This window comes from Micromys minutus (assembly GCF_963924665.1).
Source record: "Micromys minutus genome assembly, chromosome: 3".
NCBI classification, from domain to species: domain Eukaryota; kingdom Metazoa; phylum Chordata; class Mammalia; order Rodentia; family Muridae; genus Micromys; species Micromys minutus.
The window spans coordinates 54,610,931-54,634,269 of record NC_137972.1 but is presented as its reverse complement, the minus strand read 5'-3'; the positions used below and the strand labels follow the sequence as shown (position 1 = coordinate 54,634,269).

The 23,339-nt window shown below is 49.9% G+C and overlaps 1 protein-coding gene across 5 annotated transcripts in view; it reads right to left on the bottom strand.

The window, feature by feature from the left end:
• Nucleotides 1–22,753, bottom strand: part of IQSEC1 (IQ motif and Sec7 domain ArfGEF 1) — a 117,125-nt gene extending 94,372 nt beyond the window's left edge. For 3 of the 5 annotated variants that reach the window (XM_080914993.1, XM_080914996.1, XM_080914999.1), the window contains exon 1: nucleotides 22,672–22,753. In XM_080914993.1, coding sequence (XP_080771119.1) covers nucleotides 22,672–22,748 — 77 coding nt within the window. In that variant the 5' untranslated portion in view covers nucleotides 22,749–22,753. Of the gene's footprint in view, nucleotides 1–6,138; nucleotides 6,240–22,671 lie in introns of those variants that run through there. The other 2 variants (XM_080914994.1, XM_080914997.1) reach the window with 1 other exon arrangement.
• Between the last annotated feature and the right edge of the window lie 586 nt (nucleotides 22,754–23,339).

Genomic DNA, 23,339 nt, shown 5'->3' with positions numbered 1-23,339 from the left:
TTGGGCCCTAGGGATGATAGACCTCAGGCCCTCCCTACCAGGGGACCGCCCCACCACAACCCTGACGTCTAACTTCCTCCCCTGTCAGCTAGCATCCAGGAAGCTCCGCCCCAGGTAAGGGAAGCACCCTGGGGCCCGCACCCACCCTGTACAAGATACTGCCCAGAGGGTTCCTTCAAGGCCTGGCCAGTTCAAACAACCACACTGGACAGACAATAAATAATGCAGCTGCTCTCTGGCCAGCCTCCTGTGACCTATCGCGTTTCGGGCCACTCGAGTTTCGGCCAGCCTGCTTTGTTCAGAATGCCAAGCCCCGGCTGGGTTTCTGGCCACGTGGGTACTACAGTCCCACTGAGGATCAGTCTGAGCCTGCCTGACAAAGGCTAAGTAAGGTGGCTATACTGAAGAGAATGCCCTACTTACTTTGAAACCAGTTTGGGACTAATTGGGATTCAGGGCTAGATTTGGCAGAGCACAGTGACCATCCTCATCCTCTGGGATCAAGATGAGGGTTCTCTGAGGTCTCCATGAATTAAAGACCCTGCCCCACATAAGGTCACAATGAGGCCTCTCCAGCTGGCTGTGCCTACCTCCTTAAGGCCACACCCAAGCCTGCATCCAGAGAGCTTTCTCCTCACATCAAAGCCCCCATATTGCCACTCCAAGGAGGAATGCAATTGTCCCTGTCTGAGTTCTCACTGTTGCTGTCTGTAGCCTGCATGTCTCCCTTGAGGACAGTGTCCCCTATTGAGACAATGGCCCTCATTATTACCATGTACCTCCCTTCCTAGTGGTCTCATCTCTTCATGGAAGTGTCTAGAAACCTCATCTACAGTCTCTTTACCCCAAAACTATGCATGTCCTCCTCAGGGGCTGGCCCCACCCACTTCCTTCCTCACTCCTACTTGACTGCCAGGCTGTAAACACAAAGGTGGCTCCTGCCTCAGGGTCATTGTACCTGGTGTGCCCTCTGCTCACAGGGTCTTCTCCAGCTCACTCTCTTGGTCAGCCTCTACTCAAGGCTACCTGCTCAGACCACTTTCTTTTTTCTCCCCTTCATGTTGTAGAAGCCATTTCATTCAGGGGTAATTGATGCACTTCACCGGGTTAAAGTGAGCCCGTAGATGCAGTATCTCCATGCCTGTCACCACATCTTAGTTCAGAGTCACCTTGCTTCCAAAACAAGACTGTACCTGTGTTTCTGTGCTTCTCCATGGCGAGGGCAGGCCCTACTCTGCTTTCTGTCTCTGCAGAGGTGTCTGTTCTAGAAATTTCTATGCATGGAGTCAGCATGTGGCCTTCTTGATGACCCTCTTTTACTTGACACACCTTCCAGGGTCAGCCAGGCTGTAACTGGGGTTGAGATTTCACTCCCTTTATGGCTGAGGACATTTCACTGTGTGGGCTTGCCACATCTTGGGTCCATTTATTCTGATAAAAGTCCTAAAGAGGATTTTCTGGCTGGCTCACTTGTCACTGTCACCCTCCACTTTTGCTTTCTTGATAGTGACCCCCATTTGATGACACAATCAACTGTCTGTTTCCCGACTCTCCCATCCCTCTGCTCCTTGAGGCTGGATATTCTACCTTGCACACTGCTGCAGTTAAGCCCCCGATCTATCCTGAGCTGGCACAGGGTAAGTACTCAGTGAATGTTCTGTATTCTGGTAGAAAGAAGGTGTGTCTCCATGTGTAGGGACTGCTACTGCCGTCCCCCATCTGAAGTGCTGCCTATCTGGCTCATCAAGAAGGGCCTTGGGCAAAAGTAAAAAGGTAGGCCTTAGGCCCCAGCGGCCCCTCTGCAGAGTGACAGTGGCCTTAGAGTGATGTTGGCTGCTGCCTATGAGAATCTCTCCTGAGGTTCTGTTCTGGCACTTAGTGGCACAGAGGGGATTGACTACTGTACTGTGTACTGAGATTCAGTAGGGCCTAGGTTGGAGCACATCCCTACAATGCAGGGAGTCCCAAGCCAGCATGGCCTATGCAGTAAATATATGTCTCAAAACTAAAGACACAGGAGAGGGGTGGACAGTAGAACATTGGAGCAGGGGCACTTGCAGGGCTGAGCCCCAGTGGGAATGGACAGAACCATGGGTGCAGTACCGAGGGAGGAAAGGAGGAAGTGGCCCCACTCTGCCTTCAGTCTCCTCCCCTGCCCCACACTCAGCTCCAAATCCTGCTCAAGGGCCCCGAACTGCCTAAGCTATGTCCAGGAGGGGAGGAGTCAGGTGAATTCTGGCCACTGTGGCCTCATCAGGATAGGGCAGCAGGTAGGTTGGGGACCCAGAGTGCAGAGCCAACACTGCACCCAGCAAGAAGGAGCACAACAGCAAAGCAGGGGAAAGCTGCAAGCAGAAAAGAGGTTCTCCTTGTCATAGGCTCCCTGAGGCAGGCATAGCATAGGATGGAAAGAGGACAGGCACAGGGCCTCCTGTGCGGGGCACCAGATGGCTGATTGTTCCAGCAAGCTCCTGGGACACTTTCAGGGCCTAGATGCCATTTGCTCCCAGCCCTCCTGCCCAGAGACAGCTGCACAGGAGGGAGAAGGGTCTACAAGACCACCCTAGTCAGCACGGTGTGTCCAGGGGCAGCCTAGCCTAGGACACTCACTGCCTCTTGAGCTTTCAAGGGAGAAACTCATTCTTGCCCACATATACCAATATGTGGAGCCCTTCTTGAGCCTGATGGAGACAGGCTGAGAAGTCAGTCTGCTTGGAGAGAGTGTCAGACCTTTGGGGAATAAGCTGACTGTTCTAGTTTGTTTTCTGTTGTGATAAAACATTCTGGAAAAAAAAAAGCAACTTGTGGGGTGAAAGGGTTTATTTGAGTTACAGCCCATCAACAAGGGAAGTCCAGCAGGAGCTGAAGCGGAGACCACGGAGGAACACTGCTCACGGGTCTGTTCTCCCAGTGTGCTAGGCTACTTTCCTTACACAGCTCAGACCCACCTTCCTGTGGCACCCACCCCAGTGTGCCGGGCCCTCCTTATATCAATTCACAATAAAGAAAAGGCTCCACGGACATAGGCACAGGCCAACTTGATCAGGGTAGTTCTTCAGTTGGCGTTCCCGCTTCCCAGGTGACTCTAGTATTACATCAAGTTGACAGCTAGAGCTAACTGTAGCACTGAGGGAGACACCCCAAGGATATGGCCTATGGGGGGCAGGCTGGGGATACAGCCTGATGAGGTATAGGGTAAGGGCAACCCACAGAGAAAGGGAGCAGGGCTAAGCACTTACTGAAGGCCACCTAGAGTACTAGTCACCAGAGGAAGCCAGCTAGAGGACAGGGTTGTCAAAAACAAAAACAATAGCTGACAAGTGACAGCTACGGGTACCTCTTCACTGGGGCCCGGCTTGCTGGGATCTTGCCACTGCCTTCCAAATGTCTCCAATATGATTTTCACAAGGCTGAATCAAGTTTCTAATTCAGTGGGCCCCTCTGAGTCCGTGTCCCCTTTTATTTCTCTCTGACAACTGCCTCAGCCCTGACTGAGACTCAAGCAAAGAAGGGGGAGGAAGCAAGTCACACTATGTGCTCCACTGGTACCATCCACCAGAGCCTACTGCTAATCTTGTCCTGGAGTCTGGCTCAGTTTGCCTCTCTCCCTGAGTGTGGAAACAGCAAAGTCCAGCAACAACCAAAGACAGCTTCTAAGAGCCCAGGCACTGGACCCAGATGGCCCTGTACCCCTGTTGTCCTGCCTAGGAGCTAATAGGAGCCAGTGTGGCCCTCACAGAGACCTTGTCTTGGAGCCTTGGATTCCCTTGGCAGCTAGCCAGGGCCGGCAGCAGCAATAGCTCTAAGTACACCTCATGCTTTTCCAGATGTGAGTGGGATCCAGCCAGGGGTGACAGGCTCAGGCGGAGGGGAATCTGAAGACGCAAGTGGAAAAGTATGTGCTGTCCCATCACAACCCTCTAATTTGTCCCCCAACAGCTGCCAGCTCTGCCCCACCACAGATCTGTGGATTTGGGTCTCCCCTGGCAGCCTGGGGTTGGGATTGCCCCAAAGCCTGCTTGGGCTGGCTCACTTCATATCTGGCGCTGGGGAGTAGCCTCAACTTTCTGGGGATGGGAGGCAGGGATATGGAAAGAATCCAGAACACTAATTCTGAACAACCCCACCCCCACATGCCCTGGTCCATCCTCCTCAGCTAAGCACAGAACACATGGTACCTATGGGGGCCGAGTCTAGGACTAGGCAAACCCAGTGCACAGGGCTCTCACCCATATCTACACCCAAGCTGCTCTCGCATTCAGCACCAACTGCCAGTGGCCACAAGCATTCCCTACCTTCCCACAGGGAGTTCTACAATGTTCCCATTCTGTGGATGAAGAAACTGAGGCACAAAATGATCATTTGTACAAATAGCTACTTAGAAGTGCAAGACACAGGGTCCTCCTCATGCTGGCTCACTACATTCTCGAACAGGTCTGAGTGTTCTCCAGTGAGAACCCCAAGAGACTCCAGGAGAGAATGAGGCAGAAAAACCTATTGCAGTTGGTGTGACCATCAGGCACTTGATGAGTCCCTTCGTGGCCGGGTCTCTGGGCTACCCACCCAAGGAGGTCCATTGTGAACCAAAGCAGGGGAAGGTGGCCAGTGACTCACTCCAGGGCTGGACTTTGCCTCTCCATTTCCACAGCCAGTTGGCATCCTTGTCCAAGCAAAATGCCTCTCAGTGTTGGCCTGGAAACTATAAATCTGTCTGGGCCCAAGGCCCACAGCTTAGGGCTCCAGACAATCTTGCCTTGTAGTAGAGCAACTGTGGCTACTGTACATGCGCTTCCTGTTAAAGTGGGAGGAACCGTGCGGTTGCATTTCCCCTTTCCCCTGGGCTTCTAGGGAGCTCAACAGGCTTCACCTCAGCAGAAGCACCCAGGTGCTTGAAGACATGTTTTATTCAAAATAATTGTCATCATCATCAGCATGACATCTTATTCTGAATCATGCTCTCTTTCACTACTAGTATTTCCTAAGTGGTAGCACAAGTATTTTGTGGAGAAAAAAAGGTGGGGGGTAGATAAAAAGGGAAAAGAGCAAATAGAAGAAGAGGAGAAGAGACAAGCAGAGAAAATAAAAAGGTCAGAGGAGGATAAAGAGGAGGATGTGTGCAGTTGCTACACTAGTGAACCTGGAAAGAGTAAGGACCCTTTGCTTCTTTATTCCTTATAAAACCTTCTCTTAAGTAAGATGCACACTAGAAGGAAGAGTTAAAAACTCTAAGGGAGCCCCCACCCCCGCCCCCACCCAGTGGCACTTTAGGATTCCCTGCATGCAAAGTAGACACTAGGGTCCCATCCTCAGAGGAGAAAGACCAGCCTTGCTTAAGATCTTGTGGCTTCCAGCTTTCTGTTCTAGGCAGGTCCTATCAGACATGAGAGAAGGTGGAAGCACGCCCAGGTATCCCACCCTCTGCCCAGAAGAGCCCTGTCCCTATGTGGTCTCTCTCCAGAGGTTCTCAAAGCTCTGCTTTACCTTCCTCCCTGCTTTCTAAACAGGGGCACGTTCCAGGCACCTCCCACAGGCCTGAGATGATGAATGTAACTGTGGCTGCTGGTAATTACACTCAACACTGGCTGGTGGCTGGTGGTACTCAGGTCACATTTAATCCTCACACCAATCCTAAAAGCCTCTTCAGACGGGACAATTCGTGGGGGTGGAAGTGGAGTCAATGTGCACACAGGTCTCAGAATGTTTAAGCTGGCCCTGAGTGGGCAGCCAGCACCTGATTCTGTACTTTGCTCCCTGACATGGGGTGATGTGGAAGGTAGAAAAACTGTCACTCGCTGGACACTGAAGGACAGAGCACCAGCCCTGTTCACCCAGGCATAACAGAATCAGCTCAGAGTGGGCACCCAAGTTGCACTTCAAAGCCAATGGTTGTTACATAACAAGTGCCTCCTGTTCCCTGTACCTCCAGTGGCCTTCCCCAGGGGGCAGTGGCCAGCACATGCCCTGAACATTGGACCACTCTCTTCCTGCTTCCCTCCACTAGATTCCACACTTCTCTGGAGGATGCCAGGCTCAGCCTTTCTGTCTTCTATCCCTGTTCCCTCCCAAACCTCCAAACCATGCAGATCCCTCACCTGGCCCACTTAGGGCAAAGCCGCCTCCACACCCTGTCCCTGGTACCTGAGGGTCCTCACGGAGATGCAGTACTTCCACATGAGGCCCCATACAGCACCACCATCACCCTTCATGCCTGGATCAGTGGGGTGCAGTGGCTGGAGCCTCCTCCCAGCCAGGGGATAGCTCTTGTCTTGAGATCTCAGGTCACTTCCTTCTTCATGAGGATGAAAAAACAAAAGGTCCAAAGACAAGGAGACGAAGGCCCTGACACTCGCTCACAGGCCACTGCAAGTTCCTGGCAGAGCTCTCCCGGGCCGGCCTTTGTTGCTTCTGGAGGACCAACTGGAGCTCAAGACCCTGGTGGCTGAGCGTCCCTCACACTCCAGACCCCGTGGCTTCAGCACAACCTTGAGCCTGCTGCCTGCCGCCTGCCAAGAGACAGGGGGTGGCAGAAGGCCAGGGGAGCAGTGAGTCACTGGGGTGGGACGAAGGGGGCGTCCACTGTGAGGCAAAGTGGGAGCTCCGGGAGCCCAGGGGCTGCCCTGAGTGTCCAGAGGCCAGGGTGGGACTGGAGAGGCAGTACTGAGGGAGGGAGGCTGTGGAGACAAGGGCGGGCCCACATCCTCCACCAGTCCCCAGAGGCCTAAACCCAACACCGCCCCGTGTCTGCAGCCCTGCCCACAGGACTAAGAAGGGTCTGCTCTGCCGCTGGCTCCAGAAGAAGCCTGGATAGAAAAGAAAAGAAGACCAAACTGGAACTGTGCCTTAGGATGTCAGTGTGCTCCCAAAGATTCCACTGAACCCTGAGAGTTTCCCAGCTCCAGTCAGGCCATGCTTTGTTACGGGTCACTAGCTGTGGTCTCTCCTCTTTGGCCCGTTTTCTCTTAACATACAAGAGCTCTCAGAGCCTGGGGCACAGGGAGAAATTCCCAAAAGGTATGAGCAAAACCATCTACTTTTCTATATAGCCCATAAAGTGGATTTCAATAGCTTTGTCAACCATGTACAGAAACTAAGGCACACAAATCACATGCCTGGAAAAGGGAATGAGTCTGAATGCCTGGCACTAGATTCTGAGTGCCAACCAACCTTCTATAGGCTTGACCCAGAAATGAGGCTAGACCCTTTTGGGGGGGTGAACCATGGAGGGCTGAACCCCTGGGGTCTTTTCAGACTGGGGCCCAGCTGGAGCCACACCCACCTGACAGCTGCTCAGGGCCTGGCCTAGGACTGCCAGCTGGGGCTTCCCAGGCAGGAGCCCCTGGGGACAGTGACTCACAGGCTACAGCCCACTGGAGGGCTTTTTTCCCCACCCACAGCCTCCAGGAAGACCCCCAAAGGGCAGGAAGCCCAGAGCCTGCAGATAACTGTCCTGTCCGGTGGGTACCAGAGCATCAAGTCACGGAGGCTCAGGGGCAGACACCGCTCCACCTCACTGAGCCTAGGCTCTGTTACTTTGCCATATATATATATCAAAATCCTGCCTTGATTCCAGCCTGATTCCCACAGCAGAGCTCCAGCAGCTGCAGACTGTCCATTCCCCAAACTGAGACCAAACGTTTGGTCTGAAAACAAGATGGTTCTCAACAAAGGCCTCCCTGGAGGTTCTGAAAGCCAACAATAAACCAAATGAAACCAACCAACCAACCAAAAAAAAAAAAAAAAAAAAAAAAAAAAAAAAACCAAAACAAAAAAACCCTCTTATTTCCACCACAAGAAGTTTGATACACCATTTTTACAGGCCCTGTATGACATCAGGGCTCCTGAAAAACTCTGGCCAGCCCCTGGTGAGCACCAGTGAAGGAAAGCGCACTGCCATTTAAGGCTGCCAACCCCTTAAGGAGCCCCTGACCTAAGGAAAGTCTGAGACAGAGCTTATGGGCGGGCACTTCTCAGCCTCACTCTCCACAGCACATACAGCTTGTTGGGAATGCTCTACAACTGGGTTTTCTCAGGGCCTCGTGGGGTAGAGACTTTGTTTTCGCTTTCTCTGTCTCCCCACCTGGGCACCTGTCTCTCCAGTGCACCAGCTGTGGGCTCCTGGGTTAATATAACCAGCACATCTCCTCCTCCCTCCTCTCCCGCCCCCTTCCACTTATCAGCACTCCATGTGCTCTTCATCTGTTGACTTCCCCTTCTACCCATCTCTTCATGTGCTTCTCCCCTCTCTTCATTCATCTGTCTACTATTCATCTGTCTTCCCACCAACCCATCCTCCATCTACTCATCCATGATCTCTCTCCATGCAATGGCCATCTACCCACCTTTCATTCTCCCATCCTCCACCCACCAATTATCCACCTATCAATCATCCACCCACCTGTCCATCAGCTCCCTACTCTCTATCTGTCCATCAGTGTACCCATCCTCCATCCATCACCCTCTCATCCATCCCTCTATCCAGTGCCTCTCTCTCACCTTTACCCCAGGACAGCCTCTGGTCCCTACACTGACCAAGAACAAAGGATACCAATGGCCACATCAGCTTTCTCTTCTTTGCTGAGCTTTTCCCAGCTTCCCTATTAGTCTCTGTGTCTCATATGGTCCCCAGGTTTGCATCCATAGCTAGGAATAGCTGTGTCTCTGACAAATTTGAGGACCTGTGTTGCCCAGACTACCCATTAGGCTTGACTTTCCTGTGTCTCCTAGCCTTTTTGCTCAGGCACAGATGCTTTGGTCCTGGGTTTACTTAACACCAGTGGGCACTAGTCACTAGCCAGAGGTATAGCTATTCGTTGCCTGTACCTTACCTACCTGCTCTGTAGCAGATGCCAGGGCAGTGCAGGAAGCATTTTGTGCCCAAGAGCTGGTCAGACAGAGGACATTGTCAGGTACCAGAGGCCAGAACCCTGTGAAGGGCTGACATCAATACCCTTAGAAGGTTGGGCCCCACCACAGTCTTCTTTATATTTTGTTCTCCTTCTTACCATGAGTTCTACATCTGCCAACTTTATAGCCAGTAAGTAGGTCTAGAATGGGCATGGCTTCCCAAAGCTACGACCTCCCCAGTTTCTCTGAAGGCTTTGGGGAGGGGGGCTTAGGGGATGCAGGGTACTATTTAAGGAACTAGAAGTACTTGGGGGAAAGTCAGGCTGAGACTGTAGACAGAGAGGAACTTAGTAATTCTACCAGAAGGGGCAAACTCAAAAGCCACATCCTACACCTCTGTGGAGGTGCCATCTTCTTTCCTTCTATTTGTTAGAAATGGTCCTTGCACATGCTTTGCCATTGAACTCCACCCACAAATCTATGGACACCACTGTTGTCCAGCCTGGGTCAGAGGTTCCTTTCACATCCACAAACACCTATCTCTCTGTGCTAGGGAACTGTGCAGTACAGCAGCTGTCACAGGGAGCACCCAGGAGCCCGATCTGGGGCATAGTGGGCTCCCTGACCATTTCCATAATTGCCTTCCTTGTGTTCTTGAGCCTTGACAGTTGGTAACAGTTTTCCTTCCTCTTCCCCCTCCCCCCACTTCTCAGTGCAGCACACTCTAATAGGCTGTATCGTAGCCCTCACATGTTAGGGATGAGGAAATGGAGAGCAAGCACTAAAATACCTTGACCACAGATGCCACCCCTGCCCTGCAGAGGCTTGTCTCTGGGAAAAGGACAGACTCTTTATTCATGCCAGACTTCCTGCCTCTCTGCACCTCAGTTTGCCCCCAATGACGTCTGGAAGCAGGAATCCCACCATCCTGGCCACAAGGCAGATACAGGTCACAAGGCCACAGAGCGACCTTAGGGATGTGAGGTAACCTCTCATTGGTACCGTCTAGGGCATTGTGGGCTGGAATGGAGTGTGCTCCACGAGAATTGGTTATTACAGACGATTGAAGATTGAGGGTGAGTGGTGCTCTGGAAGGAGTGCTCCTTCCATCCTCTAAAAGGCATAGGGAGTCACAGCACAGTGTGAGGTAGGGAAGGAGGGCAGGTCTGCACAGAAACTCTGTGGAGAGCTATCCTCACCCTCAACCCTGACTCACATGGCCTGTGGAGTCACCACCACCCAGGCACAGAAAATGTTCCATTTGTTCCCTGAGGGGTGGTCACCACTAGGAACTGAGCCTAAGGGCAGGTTTTGGCTCAGGGATCATACACATTGGCAGGAAGAAACCAGGCTGGGGAGGATGATGGGTAAGCACCCTGCTTAGAGGGAGGGGATAACAGAGGTGAGTTTTAGGTGTAGACAGTAAACCTTCATTTCAAGTCACAGGTCTAGTGATCCCATAATGAGATAACAAACACCTCAGCTGGTCACCTGCATTTTCTGCAGCTTCTTGTCCTTTAAGACCTGGGTGCCACTCCCACCCCTCCCCACTAGGAAGCCATCTCTGATTGCTCCAGCTCTATGGAATGCCTGGGGCCCTTCTGTGCCATTGCACAACTGAAAACACTGGACTGGGAGAGTTGAGGGTAAAGAGGGGGGTATGCTTCAGTTCTTGCCCCAGCATAGCAGGTAGCCCAGAGCAGTGGCTAATGAGCTGCATTAATGAATGAGTGATTCTCTCACTTGATCCCTCTGACTTTCATTTTGCCAGTGAGGACACTGAAATCCAGAGAGGGGACATGACCTGCCTAGCATGGATCCAGGGTGAGGTCTGCAGCCAGGGCCTACACACCATCTGGGTAGGCTATTTTCCAGCTGTTCCCAGGGGCCAGACAAGCAGGAAGTTTGAGGATGATTACATGGTCAGATGGAGTTTTGTTATTGGGAGGAAGGGGGAGCACAGACAGCCATGAGCATCCAAGGGAGCTGCTGATCCTGGGCCATGGTCACTTGGTAACTTGGTAACAGAACCTCCTCCTGGTGTTAGGATAGAACCAGAATCCAGGACCAACTGGATACACTGGTAGTTGGAACCTGTAGGCAGGGTCTCCCATGAGCCATCAGTGGAAACAAGAGCTATCTCCTCTGGTTCTCTCCATCTTCTATACAGGGAAATAAGGCATCCCATGAGACATGGGACCCAGCCTAACTTTTCTCTGCTAGGTGTGGAGGCAGAGAGGCTCAGAGAGGTGCTCTTACTTGCCCACAGTCACACAGCAAGGAAACTGAAGATCTAGTTGCTGGCAGAACCCTGGGTCTGAGACCTTGATCCTGCCATGCTGCTGACTACACAGCCATGAGATCCCCAGAGCCTCTTCTCCACCTGAATCCTCACCCACAAAACAAGGAGAAAGAGGAATCCAGGGGCCTTGTGGGAACCGAGGCAATAGGAGAAACTGAAGGGTGATCATCTTTCTCAAGGTGAATAAGGGGATTCTGACTCAAAAGCCTGCCCCTCCCCACCCATACAGCTCTTTGAAACTCCCAAGGGATTGATTTTTGGCCATGCCAGTGGTAACAGCAAAGCCTCTCCCTGCTCACTCTAGCCAATGTTCTGTGCCATAAGCTCACATGTTCCAGCCCATGCTGGACAACATGTAAGAATCGGGGGGGGGGGGTGAAGCCAGGCATGACAGCTGAATCTTGACACTCAGGAGACTGGCAGGAATACTTTTTCAAGTTCAGGGCCAGCATTGGCTATACAGTGATTTCCTTCTCGGCCTGGGAGAAGGTAGGTGAGGAAAAGTGGAGAGGGGAGGGGAGGGCAAGCGAAGAGAGGTAAGGAGAGGAGAACCACATGCTCCCACCACCTGATCAGAATGAACAAAAGCCACGGTGACAATGGGTTCACTTCAGAGATAGTTTGTAAAACAGACAAAAACACAAACAAACAAAACAAAAAAACAAGTTGTGTGGAGTGAGTGGGGAACACTGGTATGGTGAGTCACGCTGACTTGCAGGTAGCTCATTGGCTTTTGAGTCCTGCGCAGACCCTTACAAGCAGCTTCCAAACTCTAGTAATGAAGTTAACAACAGTACACAGAGCGGCAAGGGAGCCGGCCTTCCCAACTGAACAGGTTTGTTAAAAAGTAACTTTACCTCTCTCCTCTCAGTGGAAAAACTCTTGTCCTTGTTGCAAGTAGAAGGTTACCATGAAAACTAGAAGGAGCTACTGAGTTTCAGCAAATACGTTTCCTGCCAGCATGCTACTGACTTGACTGTGGTCACAGGCCTCAGACTTCCCTGACCGTGCCATCTTCATGCGCTGCAGACAATTCAACCACAGCCACCTCCTCACAGCACTGCCATAGGTAAGGCCACACACCTGCTGCTGACCAGAGAGCAGCGACCAGCTTAAGGCAGGAGATAGGCTCATCCTGACACGACTCAGGAGCTTGAAGTGACCCTGTCAGGTGGCTGAGAGGGCTTAGTCGGGAACTCCTCAGTAGAGCAGGGCACATGGCTAGTGTGGGCCCAGACTCCAGGCTGGTTACCCTATCCTTTGTTTCTGGAGCTAGCTTCAGGAAACAGTAGCCACAGGTGCTAAGTAAGCAAGTTAAGTAATGTGTCAGAGTAGAGAAGGCAACCAAGAAAACAAAGCAGGGTAATGTGGAAGGGGAATAAACAGTGGCAGTACCTTAGACAGGATGACAAGGGAGGGACTGGAGCGGAGGCCTGATGGAGAGGAGGTATGAAGTACAGGGTTCCTGTAGTGTCTTACGAGCAGGTGCCTCTGGCTCCTGGAGCTCTATTCTTTGCTGTGAGCTTCATTAAGTGCAGATCTGGGAAAGTTGTATGAAGGCTTGGGACTAAGCTGAGCTCTGGGGCACTTTCTCATGGCTGTTCTCCCTGGGCAGTGTTCTAGCCATGTATTTTAGCAGGAGGCTTTACTACACACACACACACACACACACACACACACACACACAAGCATATACACTCTTAACCATTTGAAAGTGAATCAGCCACCAAGACTGTAGAGTGTCTCATAAAGCAAAAAGATGCTAGGACATAATCACAGCGGGATACCTGTACTGATTCAAGGAGGCTAGCTTCTCTACACATCTCAGGAAAACTGTCAGCTGACCTTGTGACCGTGACCCACATTTCTGACTTGTCTACCATGCATACAAACATTAAAGGCAGTGTGCATTTCCAGAGTGGCCTTCCAAGGAGAACAGTCAGCTGATCATATTGGGATGGACAGCCTTACACAGGGGACCCTACCTGTGTACTTTGTCTTCCTGGTCCTGCAGGAAACAGATAGGTCAGCTCAGGGCCAGCAAAAATGTGAGGTGGGGCCACAGTGGACTCTGATACATAAGGAAAATGTGTCCACCCTTATAGACCAAGTACCCTGACACCACATCTCTAACATGCATCACTATATATACATTATATACAGTGTACTATATATACATTATATACAGTATACATTCCTCTATGCTGTGCACACATAGATACCACATACCCTATGTACTACATACGTATACACACTACATATTTCTACACACCACTCACCAAGATGCCTCTCATGCTCTGAGCCAAGGGAACTGAGTTTGTGAAGTGTACAGCCTACATTATGGATCTTCTCACGTGTCCCTTTCAGTCCTGCAGGCACACAAGGGCCTCAGGCCTGGACACTGTGGCCTCTTCGACTGTTCCCATTACACAATGATAGGGTGGTGAGACAAACCACAGCCTGTGCTTGCTTCAAGCCACAGCCTTGTTTATTTGGTGGTTGGGTATTTTGGCATCCTCCTAAATTCCATGTTTGGGTGAATGTTCCACCACCTTCCTGATGCTTCCACACACAGAGCACAGGAACTCTATACTGACTGGGTCTGTACATGTGCCCTGTGCCCCACAGCTTCAGGATAAGCTGGAGATGGAACCTCATGCCCACTTCACAGAAGCCCACGACTGGTTTAGAAACACTGTACTATGATTTGAATGTGTTTCCCAAGTTAATGTGCCATCCCCTGAGCAATAGTGTTGGGGACTAGAAGAAGTGATATGTTTCTGCAGGCTAAGCCCCTCAGTCGAGCACACTCTCATCTGGAGGCAGGGTGTCTTGGGAGTGTGTTCCTGAGAAAAATAAGAACCTCATTCTCAGTCTTCCCTGCCTGTCTGTTGTCTGCCATGAGGTAGGTACTGATGTGACACCTCAACTTTGGGCTTCCCTCTTTCCAGGAGTGTAAGAGGTGAGGCTCTATTCTTCATAAATGATCCTGCTCCAGCATAGCTGAGATCCATCCATCCATCCATCCAACCATCCGTCTATCCATCCATTCATCCGTCCATCTGTCCATCCTCTAGCCTACTCACCGGATTACAAAGCTGGTAAGTATAGGCCCCAGAGTCTGTGTTTCAGTCAGCATCTAAAGGCAGGAAAATGAGGACATCCAGCTGACGGGCAGGCGGGCAAGAGTCCTCTTTACTGAACCTTGTCTATTAAGGTCTCCAATTGGCAGTGCAAAGCTACCAAATAAGAAGGCCACCTGCTGTTTGGACCCACAGATCAGATACTAACTTCATGCAATGTGCCCTTGAAGGCTCATCTGAATGCTTCGAATATAACCTTCTGGCACCTGTGGCCCAGTGCAGTGGACACAGCCAATCCTCACAGCAGTGCACCCTGTGTGCATCTGTGCCAAGTTTCTCCTATAAGGAGATGGACTAGTGTCCATCCCAATCACCACATTTTATCTTAACTCCCTTAAAGACCTGATTTCCAAACCAGGCTACACTCTGAAGGAGTTGGGGTTATAACTCCAATACAAGAAGTTAGGAAGTTGACAATTCAACACATAGCAGGTCTGCAACAGGGGAAGGGTTCTCCTTCTCTACACCATCTGGGCATCTGTGCTGGCATGATCTTCCTGCTGCTCAATTTAGCAGTGAGCAAAGGCAACAAGTGTCTCTTGTGGTAACTCGGTGAGGTCTGGCCAGCAACAATGCCTCCATGCATCTGATCTCTCTGAATTCAGTACCACCTTTCCACCTCACTACCACAGGGAAGTTGCCAACACAGAAGACAATACCAGAGCCTGGTCTGGTCTACAGTGCCTCAGACCAAGGTCTGGTTCTACATATCACTGGGTAAGAGGGTAAGGTTAGAGAGGCCAGGAGACCCTTGTGCCCCCAGAGGACACGGGTTCTTCTCTACCTTTGCCTGTCTTGCCTTCCTTCATCAGGCTGGAGTTGTGCCAGGACAGCTTTTCCTAGTCCCTGGTAGTTTAGCCAAATTGACTCTTTGCTGAATTCCCATGCCTACCACCCACCTCTGACACACACTGGCCAGAAGCCTGAATTGAGAGGACAGCTGGCAAGAGCCTGAAACACTGTACACTGCCCTGCAGCAGACACCTTCTGCAGAGACATCAGCCCTAGTGAGCAGATACCGAGTATCCAGAGGCTTCTTCCTGCTTCTGTCCCTGTGCTTGAAGTGGTGGGACCCTGCCTGAGCACCCATAATCAAACTGTCCCGAGACCCAAGTGCAGGGACTCAGTTGTCCAGGTCTTGTCCAGAGCTGTGAGCCTGCACTTGGGTATCCAGAGTGAAGTTTCCCTGCCCTGGTTCCCAAACCACTTGTCTAACTTTCTGCTGGGTCCCTGGACTCCCAAGTGGCCCCATGACCCTCTGTTCCCTTTTTCTCTTGCTCCCTCTGTCCTTCAGTCCCTCCCTTCTCTCTTTCTTTCTTTGAGACAGAGTTTTTCTGTATCGCTCTGGCTGTCTTGGAACTTGAGTAGACCAGGTTGGCTTCAAACTCAGAGACCCACTTGCCTCTGCCTCCTAGAGCTGTGATTAAAATGTGCACCACCAAGACCTATGGCTTTCTCCGTAGCTCCTAACAAGTGTCCTGTTCTCAAATTCTTCCCCAGGCATACTGCCTTTTTTGGTAAGTCCTCTCCAAGCTCTCAGCTCTGCAGCATAACTAAGTCTCTTCCCTTTCTTGGAGGAAGTTACTTCTCTCCTCCTTGTTCTGCACTTAGCGCCTCACCTGCTGAGGACCAGGTGGGTCTCTGGTACCCATTCCCTTTCTCCCCACCAGCAACCTTCCTAAGCTCATTTCAGCTTAGGGGCCTGAACATCATGGGAAGAAAGTGACTTGCTGTTATCACCATGGTTTTCTCTGTTCCTAAAACTTCCCAACAGCTGCATCCTACCACACGTGTTCTACAAGAACCCTGATCCAGGCCAGGAGATGCGGAGTCTCAGTACCCTCCCACAGTGGGCATGTGACAGTGTAATGTGATACAGGTGTCTTCTGAGGTCTGGATACACAAGATGACAAAAATCTTACTGGGTTCTCCCTCTTAGTCACCCTGTTGTACATGTTCTTAGTCAGTGGTTCTCAACCTCCCTAATGCTGTGTCCCTTTAATACAGTTTTTCATGTTGTCATGACCTCCAACCATAAAATTACTTTTGTATCTACTTCATAAATGTAATTTTGCTATTGTTAGAATCATAATGTAAATAATTTTGAAAGTAGAGGCTTGGCAAAGGGGTTGTGACCCACAGGTTGAGAACCACTGCTCTAAGGTTGAAAAATCCTGGATCACAGGGAGAAAACCAAATAGATGAGATAGGGGTGGAGATGAGGTCAGGGGTGCTTCTAAGAATCCAACCCCAGGCCTCAAGATGCCCCAGGGGACAGTAAATAGAACAATCTCTGCTCAAAAGAAAAGAACCATTGGTTTAAACCACTAGGTTCTACATCACAGCAACTGCAATATTAGAGTGATCCAGGAAATGTTCATTGGCACTGGGTAATGAATAGCCCGGGGAAGCTGGTGGCATGCTACTTGTGACATCAGGAAAATAAATCTCTCTGGTCTCAATCTTCTTTCTGGTCTGAAATGTGGGGAACCAACCACATTGCTTCCCAAATTTCTTCCTGTTGGGTTTCAGGTGGAAGCAGATTAAATTCACTTCAGAGACAGAAACTTGAAGATCATGTCTTTCTACAGAAACTTGTCTTTCTTTCTTTTTTTTTTGTAAGTTTTAAAAAATTTATATGTGTATGTGTGCCCAGGTGTGCACATGTGTGTATCTGTTTGTCTGCATGTGTGTATGTGTCTGATAGTATGAATGAGAATAGCTTTTATAGGTTCATATATTTGAATATTTGTTCTCTAGTTGGTAGAACTATTTTGGGAAGGATCAGGAGGTGTGGCCTTGTTGGAGGAGGTATGCAACTGAGGGTGGATTTTGAGGTTTCAAAAGCCCACACCAGGCCCAGTCCGACTCTCTCTTTAATTCCACTTAAAAGACAAGATGTACACTCTTAGATACTGCTTCAGCACTATGCCTGACTGCCTGCTATCTTGCTCCTAGCCATGATGGTCATGGACTCACCCCCTAAAACTGTAAGTAGGTCCCTAGTTAAATGCTTTCTTTTCTAAGTTGCCTTGGTATTGATCTCTCTTCAGAGCAATAATAACTAAGATTCATTCTCTCTCTCTCTCTCTCTCTCTCTCTCTCTCTCTCTCTCTCTGTGTGTGTGTGTGTGTGTGTGTGTGTGTGTATACACATTGTTACCTGTGGATTGCAGAGGAGAGTGCAAAATTTGCTTAGAGTTATCAGATACTGTGAGCCTCCTAGCATAGGTGCATTCTCTTCCTTGTAGTCTCCATACACCCACTTACCATGATGTTCTGGGCATGGAACCTTGGCATTGGGCATGCTAGGCAAGCTCTCTGCCACTGAGCCACAAGTTCAACCCAGCAGTATTCACTAGACAGGATGTCACTCATTGATGCAACACAAACACTTAGCACCTACATCTCAGTGATGAAGAGATTTTTAATCATCAGAGGACTGCATGAATTCTCATCAGCCTGCAGAGCCCCTCAGGTTGCCTTACTTCTGATGGACAGTGGGAGTCAAGACCTGAGACCTGGTGAGCAGCAAGTGCTTATGTTCCCTCACAGCCCTGCCAGACCCCTTTCCAAGCCATGCCTCAGGAGCACTCTGAGCCCTACATGGTGCCGATGGTTTTAGGAGTAGCCTTACAAGGTAGTGTTCTGACTTGTAAAGCTCAACCTTCAGGAAATAAGTGAACAGCTGGTATGCTGTGAGCTGGTTCCCCTAACCATTGTGTTTGGAGGATAGGGTACAAGGCCAGTATGTAACAAGGTAGTCCCCCTCCCCCCCCCAGGTCCCTTTCCAGGGGAACTGGAATCCTACAATAGAAGTTTAAGTTAGTGACATTACACCACACTGCTGAATGCAGAGAGCCCTGGAGGCAATTCCACACCACTGACACACCTCTTCTTCTCACTCTTCCTCTTAGCATTACAATAAAAACATCACAAGGCTTCTAATACCTTGCTTAGCAAGAATGTAGAGCTAATGTTCACCCACATGCTGTCACAACCTCTTTAGAAAGTGACCTTGCTAAGCCCAGCAGAGTTGAAGGCTCTTACTCACACACTACCCTGTACACATCCACAGGGATGCCGCAGCTCAAGAGCCAAGAAACACAAGAAACAATGAATCACTGCCCTGACTATAACTTTGAACATGCGGCTATTTGTGTAACGGAATCCAATAACCAACACAGATGAATAGAGGGGGATCACGCACAGCAACACGATGAATCTCACTAGCAAAGCGATGAATGAATGGATTAGGGTTAGAACTCAGTGGTAGAATAATTGCCTGGTGCATATGAGGAACTTTTCTCCCCAGTAGTAAATAAATAAACCTTAAAATACTGAATGCACAAAGCATTCATTTTCTTAAGATAAGTTCTTCCTACATAGCCCCGGCTGGCTTTGAACTAACAGATACAGCCCCACCTCTGCCTCTACCTCCCAAATGCTGTCACTTGAACTCATCTTCATGCCTCACAACTAAGAGTAACTCACATACCCACACTCAGTGGTACTATTCATCACACACAAGGCAGGAGCAACACATGTTCTCCCCAGTACATAGAAGCAAAATTGGGTGGAACTTCCAGTAGACTGAGCTTTAGAAAGGAAGGCAGCTGTGGTACATGTTAGACTGTAGACAGACCTTAGAGACAGTATACCAAATGGAATAAGAAGTCTCTCAAGGACAAATACACGGAGAGGAGGGCCCCTAGAAATAGAAAGTAGCAGTCGAGGATCAGTGTTTAATGGGGACAGAATTTTAATTAGGGAAATTGAGAATGTGATGGGTGATAGGGATGACTGCACAAGTGTACACAAGTGTGACTATGTTCCATAGGGCACAGTGAGTTGGTTACCATGGTGGCTTTTACTGGGCTCAGTGGTGTACATCTGTGTTCCTAGCAATTGAAGGCTAAAGCAGAAGGGTGTTTTGAGCCCAGTTCAGAGCCAGTTTTGGAAGCATAATGAAATAATGAAACTCTGTTTTTGAGACAATGTTTCACAATGTAGCTCTGGCTGTCCTGGAACTCACTATGTGGACTACCTCATACTCATAGAGATCTGCCTGCCTCTGCCTCCTGAGTACTGGAATCAAAGCAGGCACTATGTTACATATTTTATCCCAAAATATTTAAAGCAAATAGCAGAACATACTGTTATTTATTTCAAGTTTAAAATGTGGAAGCCCATCTTATGTATTATATAAAGTTACAAAACTGTGCCTAGAAATGCAGGCTCCTGACCTAAGGTTCTGTTGGGTTCTGGGTCTAGAATGTAGGAAAGATGAGACTTGAGAGGTTGCACAGGGCCATCCCATGCCAGAGGACAGAAATTTCTTCCTTTGTTTTCTCTGTATCTGTTTTTTCCCCCAGTAACAATGCCCTCAGATCTGGCCAGCCAGATCTTGGGAGAAGATACTTGGGAGAAGATCCTTGGTCCTCGCATGGATGAAGCTTCCTACCCATAGTAGAAAAAAACAAAAACAAACAAATAAACAAACAAAAAAACAGAGGTATTCCTCAGCAGTTCAGTATGGTTTCTAGTTAAAGAAGTCACAAGTTCCAACCAGACCCAGCCACTGGCGGGGCTCCAGAATCAGTCTACATTAACTTAAGACCACTAATGAAGAATAATTAACAGCTTCAAGGGAGCCTGGCACACCCTGTGTTTAGAAGTGGTTAATTATGCATTGTCTGCACAACACCCTTTTCATACTCTTTAAGTTTTGGGTCGCAGTTTTAAACAAGGAAATATGGCATCAGGCGAAATGCCAAGTGGCTGTTCTCAAAGCCTCTGTGAAGAGAGCTGCCGGGGCTGTGCAGCCACTTAAGCCTCACTAGGTACAGAGCCTCTGGTACTTTCATGTGCTTTTCCATACTCCCCAAAGAGCTTCTAGAGGTGGTAGTTTAGCAGACCTGGCCATCTTAAGAGAGTGCCGGTAGAGCATCAAAGAATGAGAAAGAGACTTCCTGAGGCTCTTGACCAAGAGGAGCTGAATGCATCCAAAGTTTCTGACCATCCATGATATACATCATGGTTGTGGTGAGCAGGGAATGGAAAGAGGACAAACCCCCTGCTTTAGGCATGGCGCTCACCACAGTGGATAGCCACCAGCACTCAGTGAGCAGCACAGTAGCTTCTCTGGCCTTGTTTACCTTATGACTATACTCCTAACTAGCTGTGTAACTACAGACAAAGTATATCCCCTGTGCCTCGGGTTTTTACCCGAGACAGTGGAATGTGCCCACCTCCCTCTGCTCAGTTTAGTGCCTTCAATGGACATTCATAGGTAGCAGGTGTCAGAGCCTCAGCATTTACAACACTGTCCTGCCATTTTTTGCAACCACCTCCCCTGAAACTCCCTAATGCTTCCTCCTCACCACTGAATAGTCTAAATATACAATATACTGCCTATGAACCAAACCCCGTGCCTACCCCCAGGCGTCATTAAATGTCATCAGCAACAGTGAGCCTTCCCAGCTCCTCCTAGAGGCCTCCTTCATGCTGCAGAGTCTTGTAGCTGTCCATCCCTGCCTCAGCTTTCAGGCTTGTTAGTGGCTCTCCCTTGGCAGGCTGAGAGCCCTGAAGGAAAGGGCAAATGCACTAAATAAGAAACTGCCACACAGATGGGTGGGAACGGCTGCTATTGGTTTGGTCTTTTATTCTTGGACCAGGTGGCCCTGAGTGCAAACCTGAGTTTGCCATAGCCAAGATCTTCAGTGGATTCTCCAGTAATTATAGCACAACATCCAGATTTGATGATGTCATGTGGCTTTTCTCACTTCCTGAAGTCCCCCAGTTCTTTCAAAGTCTTTAGGCTTGTCCTGTGTTTTGCCAGCAAAGCCCTTCAGACATAACCCCCTGCTATAAGAGGTCACTTCTGGAAGGCCCACTCAGATACAGTCCCTCTGTTTTGCCAGGGCTCTGACCACATGACTTCTATAGCTGATAGGATCTGCTCTTCTCTACCAGATCCCAGTATGTGCATGGTCTGAAGCTACAGATAATGGAAAAAGTCTGTCTCAGAACAGAGAGACCCAAGTTTTAATACCCAGGCCTCACGAACACAGCTCTCTCATTTGTCTCAGCTCTGTGAGGAGCTGTGCTGCCTTTTTTTTTTTTTTTTTTTTTTTTTTTGGCTGAGATTAACAACAGACTATAATGCTACACCCACATTCAGTAAGGACCAAGCACAGGTGTTCCTGGTCACACAGGGCATTCAGTCCTGGAGGGCCACACATAACCTAAGAGACAAAAGTCTCTCCAGCTGCATGTGTGTGCTGAGCCCCTGATGTGAACGCCTACAGCTCATGTGGCTGGAGTACTCAGATGCAGGATGGGCCTCACTGCTTGGCACTCACCCAAGTATGGAAACTTTCTTTCTGTGGTGGTTGTGGGACCCTCAGCACCCTCTTCCAAGAAAGCCTTCTAGGAGTGAAAGCAAAGCTTCCACACATTCCCAGAACTGCATGCATACTAATGGCCATGAACTTCACAGAGTGTGAGATCAGGAAAAAGTAATTCCCCCAGAGTAGATGAAATAGTTTATTTTTCGAAGTTTGTATTTACAGCCACTCAGACAACCCTGCCATGACCACATGGTACTCTACTGCAGGACACAGCAAAGTGTTCATGGACACACATACACACACATACACACTAAAATACTTTATATATACTATCCAAAGATATAAAGACAATTTCCCCTCCCACATACACATTGCCATTCTCATACATCCCCTCATCCCCCCCCACCCCCACCCCCCGCTTTCAGCTCCTGCGGTCCTTGTCACTGTAGGAAGCAACACTCAAATCCCACTTATTACAGATGACAGTTCCAAATCCCTGATGGGAAATAGGCTCAAAGAGGAAAACCGTCCTGTCCCAAGTGGTACTTGGAGGGAAGATTCTCAACCTTAGTTCTCTGACTGGGGTCAGGTGGTTCCCAGTCTGCTTTCCCAGAGCTGTGCTGAGTGGTGGGGTTAACCAACTCACGTGTTGTAGCAACCCTTCCTACTGGACGGAGTGTGACTACAGGCTAGGTCTGCATTGTTGCCTTCCTGGGAGCCGGACCTGGTCAGTACCTCAGTGGGTCCCTGGCTTCATATAGCAGCAAGAATTATGCAGCAGAGCTATACTCTAGCACGGCCATGGAGCCATGTATTTGCAGAACCCCTTCTAGTAGCAGGCTGCAGGGAAAGGAGGGATTGTTAAGCCAAGTTGCAGAGTGGACCACATACTAAGTGCCATTCCTGGCTAGTGGTGGGGATCCTAAGCTGAAATAGGACAGCCTTGTAGCAGGGCAGACTCGAGGTAAACTTTCTTTCTTGATCCCATTGCCCTCATGGCCTAGGTCCTCTGCAGAAGGGGATCTGCTTACCTTTTATAGGCCCCATGCAACGGCTGCAGGCACAGGAACTGCCAGTAATCCAGGCAAAAGGCCTTGAACTTGAGCATTTTCACTTTCCAGTCTCTAGTGGACTGCAGTGATGTCTCCAGAGAGACACAGCAAGGTGCTGATAGGAGGTGGAGGCCTGGCTGCCGGTCCCTGCCGCGGCCCCCACTCACATGGCCCAGCCTTGCTTAGTACAGCTCACACAGTGCGCGCCTCCAATACAAAGAGCAGCAAGCACAAAAGCCTGCAGCTCATCCGCGTGCACGCTCTCACCGGGCAGGCTCACGCTGCTGCTGTCTCTGGTGCCCAGTGCTTCTGGGGGCTCTCTTGGGGGTCCCCAAAGCAAACCAGGGCATCCCTGGCTATGCTGAGCTGTGGAGGCCCCCAGCCCATCTTCCCGAGGAGCCTGTGAGTGATGGCTTCTGCAGCTGCTCTGCCAGCTCTTTTTCCAACTAGGCCGGGGTTCTGATGGCGAGCCAGTGTCCACCCACCTGCCTTGACTGAGTGGCAGAGACAGGGCAGGCTGGGGGGGGGGAGAACAGGGAGGGAGGGGGCCAGGTGACAGACAGACACTTGCCTCCACTGCCAGATAAATTATGTGTGGAGGAATCCCAGCCTAGCCTGCAAGACTGAAAACTCACCACGTAGCCACA